This window comes from Lactuca virosa, chromosome 7 (genome assembly GCF_052849685.1).
Source record: "Lactuca virosa cultivar CGN04683 chromosome 7, Lactuca_virosa_CGN04683_v6, whole genome shotgun sequence".
NCBI lineage: Eukaryota > Viridiplantae > Streptophyta > Magnoliopsida > Asterales > Asteraceae > Lactuca > Lactuca virosa.
The window spans coordinates 201,719,131-201,731,102 of NC_136432.1; the positions used below are offsets into that span (position 1 = coordinate 201,719,131).

An 11,972-nucleotide genomic window follows, 5' to 3' on the forward strand; every position below is an offset into this window, starting at 1 on the left:
CGTTCAAAGATACAACTCACTACTACCAACCTCCCATTAAAACTCATTTAAACCGACCTAACTAATAGATTGTCCAAAATCCCCTCTTTTAACTCCTTTATAAGACTACTAGAAAGTGTAACAATCCAAACAATGATGAAGCTAGTAAGACAGGTGGGTGTATGTTAACCTATTTACAACACACATAAGTTGATAATCAATAAGCAAAAGCCATGTAACCCACATGGGTGTCACACACAAAGTCAAATCAAATGGCGTTCTTTTCAAAACCAGTCCATTATATATCTAATAACCATGTATTCTCAATTTCTCATGCATCAAACACTTGTACTTTCCGCATTTAAGATGATTTAATTTAATACAACTACTAAATGCAAAACACATGCTTACACCCACTATGTGTGACCATTCACAACAGTGGCCCAGCCAACCAAAATGGTCCCAACACTAAACCAGCCTCAATTCAAGGGTCATCACTCATCATCAATGTTCCATTTTTTTTGCACAAAAATTAGTCCCAAATTCAACTCAAATATATAGTAAAATCTAACATAACCAATAAAATTCTCCCACAAAATTTTATCTTTTTTACTAACTATGACTGAAACCACCGCCCGAGCCGCCTGGGCCCGTCGTTTTCACCGCCACTTTTGGTGGTCCGGTTACCGGAAAATTTTGACCGGTATTGTTCAATAAGCATATCGAGTTTATCCGTCGTGTCTTGCCCTAACGGGTCTTTATTTTTCCTTCTTTTTGAACCCAAATCTTCACTCACCGCCGCCTCTTTCTGGTCCCTCAGCCTCTTTTTCCGGTGAACATCAGCCACCGGAGGTGGCCGCTTGAAGGCGGCACCGCCACTTTTCGGTTTTTTTCCTTCTTGTTGGACCTCCATATGTTCCTTTTGTTTCTTGGCGGGTTTTTCGGTTTCCACTTTTGACATTGTAGTTTGGGGTTTGCGCTTATTTAAATTGTGGTTTGACCGGTCAAAGGGTGGTTTTTGAAAATCCGGATTTTTTACTTTGTTTTCTGTATTGTTACCGAATCCTTGCTGTTGAGATTCAATCTTCTCGTTTCGTTGTCTCAATGTTTGAATATTATCGAGGGCAAATTCGACAATTGGTCGATGCTCCCGAGTAAAAGTTTCTGTTTTTCCATAAACAATGTATTTATTAAAAGTTAAAACTAAAGAGTAAATTTACATTTTGGGTCCCTGAGTATTGTTGAGTTTTGCAATTTTGGTCCCTTATTTGAGGTTTTGTAACATAATTTTTTGGGACTAAAATTGAAAAAACCGGCTACAATTAGGGACCAAAATTGTTAACTACTCGATGATAAGGGATTAAAGTTTAGAAAAACATACCAGGATTATTATTGAGAACTCTAAGAGCAACAAGTGCGTGTTCGTGTTCTGTGAACTCAATAAAAGCAACCCCACGAGAATGATTCTTTGAAACTTCTTTTCCTTTGTTGGAATCCTTCAATAACTTAATCTACAAAATATATCGAGGGTAAGAAATGTAAAAAACGGAACCCCGAGGGTTAAAAGTGTAAAAATACCTGTCGGATTGTGGGTTTTTGTTTTGTGGCACGTGATGTAACTGCATCTATACAAAGTCTTTTTAGTTGTTTGTCATTCATTGACTTTGGTACATTGTACATGATCAGTCTTGTCCTTGAAACATGGAAGTTTGGTGATTGAAGCTTCGTTGCCTTCTTTTGCTCCAACCTAAAATTAATACATGAAATGACCGTTTTACCCTTTTTTAATTTTCACAAGTCAAAAAAAAAAAAAAAAAAATTCTTTTACTACTTACGATCGGCGTTTTGACATGTCACTATCTGAAACACCTTCAGCAGCTGGAGTACCTTCAACAATAAGACCTTCCTATAAAAACAAAATGAAATTAATTTAAAATCTTGTTTTCGGATTAATTTTAATTTAAAAGTGTTGAAAATTGAAATAGTAAAATAGAAATGTACTTTAGCTAAGTAGAGATTACGGTGATCATGTTCTTCCTTTTTTGTCTTTTCTACTTCTTTATCATGAGCTGCTTTTTTATTTAAAGCTTTTAAAACTTTTAATTGTCTTCCTTTTAAAATAATACCCAAATCAGCTACAGTTGATGCTGAAAAAGCAGCATCGGTTGCCTCAACAGTTTTAAACTTTAGAAATCCAGTTCCCCTTGGTCTCCTGCAGGAATAATTTTAAACAATATTTAATAAAATTACTAATTTACCCTAAACTAAATAGATAAATTTCAAATTATTACTTGGTGATTGGATGAAGAACAGGAACAAAGGATTGGACTTCACCAAATCCTGCAAATCGTTGCTTTACTTCCTCATTTGTAACATCAAACGGAAGATTGGAGATAAAGAGAGTTTTTTGTAAATCTTCTTCTTCCTCTTCAGGAGTTTTAATTTTTTTTTCAAATTTTGTTGAATTTTCAGGTTTTGATACACTTGGAATGTTTTTAGGTGTTGTAGGTGTTTTGTTGTTTACTTCATCTTTTTGTTTCTTTTGGGGAGAAATATGATCATCAATGACAGGATCCACAGGTTCATTTGATGAAGAAAGAAAGTTATTTAGAACTTTTTGTGTAACATCTGCTTCTTCATCAAAATTTACTTCTTCTGAATCTGAATCTGAATCGGAAGCTTCCGGAACATTTGCATGTTTGGTGTTTTTGTCTGTTTCCTTATCATTGTCCTCCAAATCAGTACTAGAATCCTCGTCATCACTTTCTTTCTGTTCTGTAAGTTAAATAAGCGTATAAACACAATTAAATTATAAAAAGAAGCAAAACATAAAAAATAATAATAATAATGAAGGTTTTAAAAATAATAAAATTGCAAAGAGAAACTTTATACCATCTTTTAGAGTATCTTGAATCCCAGCTGTATATATATTTTTTGGAACAGCCCAATCAACAGCAATTGGCCTTTTACCTAAATTTTTACCATTAAACTTTTGGATTGCCTGAATAAAAGTAATTACAAAAAGGTTATGAAAAATTCAAGTTGAAAAAATAATAATAATAATAATAAAACTTTGTGTGACTCATTTATCATTATCCGTACATTTTCTGCATCCCGCTTGCAGGTGAATTTGACAAATGCAAATCCCTTCGATAGCCTGGAAAAAAAAATATATATATATATTTAATGTAATGGAAAAGTAAATTACAAATTTAGTCCCTGTGCTTTAAATGTTCCCAAACATGTCCCTAAATTTGGTTCTTGTTTCGATATCGGTCCCTGAACCACGTAAAGTGACTTTTCTAATTTCCACCCTTGAGTCGTTTTTTTTATTTTTTTAATACTGTTTCAAGTTTATAAATACAAAAGAAGCATAACATAAGTCAAAAAGACATACCCTGAATCAGGTTTTTTGGGAATATACACATCCCATACAAAGCCTGCTGCAGAAAACATTTCTTTTATCTCACTAACATCCGCCTGTATTTATATTTCAAAATTAAAAAACCAATAAACACACTTGATAGATTAGATACTTTTCATAATATAAGTTAACAATCAGTAAAATTTAATTTACCTTAAAAGGAAGATTTCTTATGATAAGCTTCCATTTCTGTACCTTGGAACCCTAGTAAAAAAAACACATTACATGATCACACTTAACAAACAACCTATAAACACATTTGAGGTTTTTAGTGAAATTTTTGAAAAAAATCTTAAATAGAAGCTTACTTCTCCACCTAATTGTCGTGCCCAAACTGTGGCCCCACTTAAATTTTTCTGATGTAATTTTGCCACACAAGCACGAGCTGATTTGACACTGGTGTAAACTATAGATGAGGATGCCAATCTGCATCCATCTTGAAAAAGCCCTGAAATATGTAACACTTGTGTATTATAGAATTGTTATTTCTTGTATATTTTATGAGCAGAAAGAATTACAGATGTCCTTTTACCATGATGTGTTGTCTCATCTTTAGGAAGAGGGTAAGTTATGGAAGAGACTGACCCACACTCCCTAGCAATACTGTGAACCTCCTCTGCCATGTCAGCATTGAGGAGCCCACCAATTACAACTGTCCTAGCAACCCTGTTTATAATATCAATAACATGGAATATTAAAATATGGTATAGATACTTATTTGCTCAAGTTTTATATAAATTATAACAAATCACTTAGACTTTGTGTGTTCAAGTGTTTGTATCATTAAACTCACACATGCCTCAAAAATGAAATCCAACAAATGAAATGACATTAAAAATTTAAAATACCTCTGTTTTTCTGAAGAAATTCCTTCTACACGTTCAGTTTTCAAAGGGATCACTGCTTTATTCTTTGGTTTCTTGATTTTGCCTGGATATATATAAGGGGGGAGAATTACTTAATACTTATAGTCTTTTGTACCAAGTTTTTTAGTACATTTCAATAACATAATTTTATAGATACTACAAACTTACAAATACTCTTTTGTACTATTTGAAGTCTAACCTTTTTCTTCAGAATCACGAGCTTGTTTATGCTCTACTACTGGTGTTGACAAATCATCCTTGTCATCAATGTTGTTGATCACATCTTTCTTCTTCGGCTTCTTGATTTTGCCTGAATTATATAAGAGAGGGAGATCATGTTGTTGATAGTAGAAGATTCAAGATTCCAATGGTACTAATGAAAGAATGTGTTAAATATATAGTACACTACAATAACATAATTTAAAGATATTAAAAATGGTATTGCACTAGTTGAAGTCTAACCTTTTTCTTGGGAATCAGGGGCTTGTTTATGCTCTACTATTGGTGCTGACAAATCATCCTTGTCGTCTTTTTTCTTGATGACATCATCAGAGTTAACTACTGAAGCATCTTTACCATCTTTTGTCTTGATAACTTCATTAGTGACATCATCCTCATGGTCTTTTCCCTTAATGGTATCATCAGAAGGGAGCACTGAACTCCCCAAGTCACAGAAAATAAAGGGTTTTAAAAAGCAATTACATTTAACAAATTATGCATCAAAATAAAGAGAATGTTGATAAGGACACAAGAGAGTGTAAAGCAAATTATATTATATGAACCTTCAGTCCCTTTAGATCTCCTTTGCTCAAGAGGAGCCCTATGTGTTGCATGTTTAACTCCAATGGTGCGACCTCCTACTGATGCACCATTTTTCAGCTCAATTGCACGATTAGCATCTTCAGTCACAGCACTGATATTAAAACACAAACAAAAAATAAAAGAAAGAATGTTAATGGTGATTTGGTAAAAGAAAGAGGAGTAAATAAGCACACTAGAAATACTGATATACAGACTGCATAATCATATAGCAGGTGCATAAACTTATATTCAGAAAAGTAAGTACATAGGAACAAAGAATTTAGAAAATGAATAAAAATATATTTCTATTAGACTTACAATTGAACATAACCAAATCCACGGTGTACAGTTGATCCTGTAAAACAATGTTCCAGTTAGAATGTCTGGTTTCAATCATCAAATTGGTGAAGATTGCTTTTAAACTTCATTCTATCGCTTCTTAATTTAATAAACATCGAACTGCAATACGTCTTATAAAGCCTACAATTGTTAGCAATCTTCTCAGAAAGTCTAAACTCCTAGTCAATTATGAGACAGAGGATTTATAAAGTTCAATAATCAAGTTGTGGAGTTTGAATTCATTATGCATACTATCATTCATTTCCACTTCTTGATTGCATTGACATTAAAGTGAACACAAATAGATAAACAACGCAGCCTATGATACCTACTAATTCATGAAACTTACCTTTCTGTGTAACCATAAAACACCGCCTAATTGGTCCAACATCGCTGAATGTTTCCTCCAGCTGAAATTTAGGTCAAATTTACAGTTCATTACCTGTGATTTACTCTAAACAACAAAAACATTGACAAAGAAACGCATACATAAGCGAACTGAAAAGCTTGCCTGTGGGTTAGAGAAAGTGTAGGGTAAATTGGCAACGAAAACGGTAGCCGGACTATGCTGGCTACCACCGGCCTCATGCTTCATCCTGTTCTTGTTCTTCCCCATGTATCTGTAATCTGTCCCTTACGATTTAAACCTAAAAACTCGCAGCTCCAAAGTCGCGGCAGGGTTTTGGCTTTTGGCCTCTGGGTTTTAAGAAGTGCGGCCATTTTTGCTCTACCTTAACCTTGTATCAACTTTCAAATTACTCCCCTTACTTTGAGTTTTGATCAAAATGTACCCCTATCCTTTTAATTAGTGCCACTTTCAGCATAAAAATCATACAAAAAAATATATGAATTAGTCGACTTAAAAATTTTCCTAAACTAATAAATAAATAGTTTTAATCTTATGTTGTCATGTGTCACTCTAATATAACTTCTTATTAATATTATATGTCACATATCATATGTTAAATTTGAAGTTATAACTAACTTTAAAATTTGGTATATCTCTTATTTAATAATTTACTTAAAACTATTTATTTGAAATAACTGATTAATAATTATGAATTTTACTACAAATATTTATGAAAATAAAAATTATTTTTGTAACTGTGGTTCTCACGGGTTATAAACTAGTAAGTTATATTAGATTACGAATGATGACCACACAGGCTTTGCAACATCTTATGTTTTTGTTTATTAGTAATTACAACTTATGTGGATAATGTTTTGATGTGGTATTGAAAGTTATGAATTTTAAAATTGGGGTATTAATTTTTAATATATTATAAAATGATGTCGAATGATGTTTTTTACGTTGAACGTTGAACTTTGTTGAACTTTGATGAGTTCGATATTTGAGCATATTACAAAATGCTTTAGAATAAGAATGATATGAGTATATTAGGCTAAAAGGTGTCATACAAATCTTGCTGGCGGTATTCCTATGTGGCATTTATTATCGGTGGTAAACACCGTCCCTCTACCTTTTTTTTTATCTGCGATATAGCTCACCGATGAACTTCTACCGATTCCTCTCTATTGATTTACTGCTAAAAATAACCCCTTCTCCCTTATTTATTTTTTGGGTTATTGTCATTGTAGCCCAACAAAGTTACGTATAATGGTTTAAATGGTCCCTCGTGACTATTTTTTGCATTTTAAGGACATAAACTTGTTATTTCTTGTTTTAAAATGGCACTCTTGGGAAAATGAAGGGGTCACCCGGTGACCCCATCCTACCTAGCAATTTTTTATTTCCACCTCATATCCAAATAGATTAATTTAGTTCATGTCTTGCCACGTGTGCATAGGAGTTAATGAGAGATATTGTACGTTTAAACCCCTCAATTGTCCCTTTCTAAAACTTTCTTCTTTAACTTCCCCGCGTCGAAATTTGTTGTTGATCTGTTCTTCGGTCCTATCCTTTTCTTCAAGTGTTAGTCACTCAAATCGGGGAACTTTGTTGTTGCTATGGCCGTTTTCATGAAGATTGATCTACATTTTGCTGGAATTTTTACCAGGTACCCCTCTATTACTTACGCAGATGGAGCAGAGCAAAGGTTTGATGATGTTGATTTTGCTGGAATGGACAAGAAGGAATTTGTCGAGTTCCTTGAAAGATTCGCATGTGAGATATGTGTGAATGTGTACTTTTGCATGCCCGATATTGTTTTTCCTAATGGATTAAGGTTAATCGCGAATGACATGGATTACATGGAACTAATCGAAGTAGGGTATGCTTCTGATTGTGTAATCGATGTATATATGGACCATATTGGTGTTAATGTACATCAATGGATTCTTGAAGAGCAAGTAGAAGTTGGCAGTTCTTTAGACCAATTATCTGGTGCAAATGAAGATCATGAAGAAGTTCACAGTCGTATGCATATGGATGATGGAATTGACATGCAAGATTTACATGGTGGTATGGATGATATCCTAGGTCCAAACGAGGATTTGCAAGGTGAGCAAGATGATGGCATTCACATGGAAGTGGACAGTGAACCTGATGAGTGCATTCCTATGAACAAGACAAAGGATGATGAGTTTCTGAGTAAGTTGTGCCCAAAGGAGCAAGTCACCCCCCACAGTCCACCTCGTGAAGATACATATGATCCACCACAAGAAGATGAGGTAGTTTTTACTGACCAGGCTATTTATAATGAGAATGTTCATTGGAAAAAGCAAAAACCTGTATTAGGTATGAGATTTGTGAGTCCTAAACAACTGAAATATATGATGTGTAACTATGCTGTAGCAAATGGTTATCAGTTATGTTACAAAAAAAAATGATAGTAGGAGACTATTAGTGAAATGTTGTTCTGGGCAGTTCAAGTTTAGGATGTGGGCTTCTTGGATGAGTAAGGAAAAGTCTTTCCAGATAAAGAGTCTCATAAATGAGCATAATTGTGCAAGAAACTTCAAGTTAGGTTCAATTGTGAATTATTCATGGATAGGTACTCATTACACAACACAATTCTTACAGAAACAAAAGGTTAGTGTGAGGCTACTTAGGGATGAGGTTAAAGAGATATTTGGTATAGATGTGAGTATGGGACAGTGTAGAAGAGCAAAGAAGTATGCAATTGAACTGATTGAAGGAACACTAGTGGAGCACTATGCAAAGTTGTGGTCATATGGTGAGGATATTAGAAGATCAAATCCAGGATCAACAGTCAAAATTGATGTCAATTCTATGCCAGATGGTAAGAATTATTTTCGCAAACTTTACTTGTGTTTTGATGGACTTAAGCAAGGGTGGAGAGGGAGTTGCAGAAGGGTTATAAATGTAGATGGATGTTTCTTAAAGGGCTTATGTAGTGGAGAGCTAATATGTGCTGTAGGAAGAGATGCCAATAATCATATATTTCCAATTGCATGGGCAGTTGTCTGTGTTGAGAACAAAGGAAATTGGAAATGGATTTTGGAAAACCTTAGAGATGACCTTCAACTGGATAATGGTTTTGGTATAACATTAATGTCAGATCAGCATAAGGTAAAGTTGTTTTACTTCCTAATTTAATAAATTCTAGTCTCATTTTATATAACATGTTATCATTGTTGCACAGGGGCTGTTAGAGGCTGTGAAGGAAATACTGCCTACTGCTAAACATAGGCAGTGTGCAAGGCATATTGTTGCCAACTTTAGGAAAAGATTCAGTGGTGTGCATTATGAAACCATGTTTTGGAAGGCAAGCAAGGCATTCATTGAGCCTTTATTCAATGCTGCCATGAAGGAGATTGAAGTGCTTAACCCTGCAGCCTTTGCTTATCTTATGGAAACAAACCCCAAATCTTGGAGTAAAGCATTTTTTTTCAAGAGGGAAAGATGTGTGATGCAGTGGAGAATGGCTTATCTGAGAGCTTCAACAGTGTGATAAGGTATGCTAGGAAAAAGCCAATCATCACCATGTTAGAGAAGATTAGATTGTATGTTATGGAGAGAATATACAATTTAAAGATTAAAGGTAGTTCATGGCCTGATTACAAGCCTTGCCCAGCAATCACACTCCTACTGAATCAATTAAAAAAAGCTCAAAGGTACTTTCTAATCTTTAAACTCATAATTGTATGTAATTACTTATGTTATGTCTACATTAGGTATTGGCAGGTTTTGCCAAGTGGTCTAAACCAATTTGAAACAAGAAACATGGCTGAGTCCTATGTTGTTGACCTGGACAAGAAGACTTACACTTGTAGAGTGTGGCAACTTAATGGGTATGGATGTGTGCATTCAGTTACAACTATATCATTTCTCAATAGAGATGTTGGTGGTTATGTTGATACAATGTTCTATGGAGCAGTCTACAAGAACACCTATAAGTATCTAATTCAGCGGATGAATGGTAGCAATATGTGGCCACCTACTAACTTCATACCACCTCTTCCACCAATGAAGAGAAGAATGTCAGGTAGACCAAAGGTTAACAGAAGAAGAGATGCATCAGAGAAGCTACCAAGGCACACTGTGACTAAGGCAGGGAAAAAAATATCATGCAGTGTGTGTAAAAATGTGGGGCATAACAAGGTCACATGTCCTCAAGCTGAAAGACCTCAAGTGCAAAAACCTGAAGTTGGTAGGAGGCCCAAACTAAATGTTAAAAAAAGGAAATCAGGTGTCAATGAAAAAGGTGAAGAAGCAGGAGGTGTCAATGAAGGGCAAAAGGGTCAAGGAGCAAAATCAGTGCATGAAGGGCAAAAGGGTCAAGGAGCAGAAGGTGTTGCTGCTGGAAGGAGATGTAAAATAAAGAAATCTGAGAGAATCATAAAGATGAAACTTGCTAAGAGGGTGAAGGGCAAAGATGGGAAAGGAGATACCAGTGCAAACCCAATGGAGCTTAATGATTAGGATCTTATGTCGTTTAAGTTGTTATCTTTTAACTTGGTTATGCTTGGTAGGATTTAAGTGTTAAGTTTGGAATTGGGTTGTAGTAGGTTATTAAGTTTGGAATTGGACAAGTTGTTATGTTTTAACTTGGTTGTGTTGTAACTGACTTTGTTTAATTTGTTTGTTCATATTTCGTGCATACAAAACACATCAAAGCTAAAAGATAACAACTTAAACGAAATAAAGTACATTACAAGTTACATAACAACTTAAACTAAATAAAGTACATTACAAGTTACATAACAACTTAAACGAAATAAAGTACATTACAAGTTACATAACAACTTAAACGAAATAGTTGATGTCTTCACCAGAATTTAAAGAGTCGGGTGAAGGTGGTGGAGCCGACATTGTTGCTTTTTAATGGTTCTTCTAGAGGATTGTTTTCCCTAATATGGTAAACAAGTTTCAGATTTGTTTTACTTCAAACCCCATGTAACGCCCGTAGATCCGGGCTAGTCAATTTAGAGACGATAAGCATCAAAAATGACTTTTTGATGGAAGATTATTTAGAAGGATTAATCTTAACGAAGTTGTAGTATATGTCTCAAGGTTTCCGGATATATAAAGAATGCCGAAATCCGAGTTATAACGAAGAAGTAATGACCTGTCGAAGTTTCGCGACAAACCGGCACGGTGCCGAATGTCGTAAAAAGTGAGTTTTTGATAAACTACTTTTTAGCCTTAGTAATCTAAATGAAACTTGTAGTATTCGTTAAACCGAGAAGTTCGATAAAAAGAACGCCAAAATCTGACTTCGTATGAGGAAGTTATGATTTTTCGAAGTTTCAGCTTAGCAGTAGACAGCTAAAAACTCGAATTTTAGATCGAGTGGTTTTTAGCCGACACAACCTAAATGAGAATCGAAGGTCTCGTCATTAGTAGCACAACGGTAAAAAGTCTGACGAAAACGGACGTCGGATGAAGAAGTTATGAATTTTTAACGGATTTCCTGTCCCAGTCTGTTAAAAATAATAATATAAAAATTAAAGTCAAAATTAGCCAACGAAGTCTAAACAGAAGTTGTAGAGCGTAATTTTACCTACGCGTGCATATAAAGAACGTCAAAAACGGAGCTCGTATGCGAAAGTTATGGATTTTAGAAGTTTTGGCGCGAAAACCGAGAAATTTCGCATAGATAAGCTTCACCCGGAAATGCCACGTCACCCTCGTTGCATGCTTGCCACGTGTCCGAACTGCTGAGTCACCGGAGGCCAGCTGACGAGGCGTGTCATGTTCTTCGCGAGTCCGAGGTTCGGTCCAATAGGAGGTTGCCCCGTGTCCGATCTCGGTGTGTCATCAGCAACGTGTCCGAACCGAGGTGCTGTCTGAAGCGGTCCAATCAGAAGCCTCCAGCGAGGCCCTCGCATGCGCAGCCATGTGCGAGCCCACGTGCGAGCCTTCCCTGCGAACCCTCGGATCTGCGACGCGTGGCTTCTTCTCATCCGTCCGATCAGCAACTTCGGACCCTATAAATAGGAGGGTGCGAACCCTCCCGGCTAAAGTTAGAAAATTGGCAATTTTGGCTCCTTTTTCAATATTTTAGCCATTTTGACCTCCACCGATGCCCCGAGATCATTTCCAACGCCCGGAATACGCCACGGAGTGCCCGAGAAGCCCGGGAAATTTATTTTTTCGGTTTCGAAGCCCAACCCTCGCAGAGCCCGATTTCTCAATA

At 35.6% G+C, this 11,972-nt stretch overlaps 1 protein-coding gene across 1 annotated transcript; it reads right to left on the reverse strand.

The window, feature by feature from the left end:
- Window positions 1-331: 331 nt before the first annotated feature.
- Window positions 332-6,098, reverse strand: LOC145124847 (RNA-binding (RRM/RBD/RNP motifs) family protein). The gene is made up of 19 exons (XM_079060310.1): window positions 5,921-6,098; window positions 5,759-5,819; window positions 5,389-5,425; window positions 5,052-5,182; window positions 4,732-4,923; window positions 4,469-4,579; window positions 4,252-4,333; window positions 3,936-4,069; window positions 3,712-3,851; window positions 3,557-3,607; window positions 3,377-3,459; window positions 3,082-3,136; window positions 2,872-2,980; window positions 2,271-2,754; window positions 1,981-2,191; window positions 1,815-1,885; window positions 1,558-1,726; window positions 1,361-1,490; window positions 332-1,143 (listed from the first exon to the last, which is right to left on the reverse strand). The coding sequence occupies exons 1-19, from the start codon at window positions 6,023-6,025 to the stop codon at window positions 596-598; spliced, it is 2,904 nt and encodes a 967-aa protein (XP_078916436.1). The 5' UTR covers window positions 6,026-6,098; the 3' UTR covers window positions 332-595.
- Between the last annotated feature and the right edge of the window lie 5,874 nt (window positions 6,099-11,972).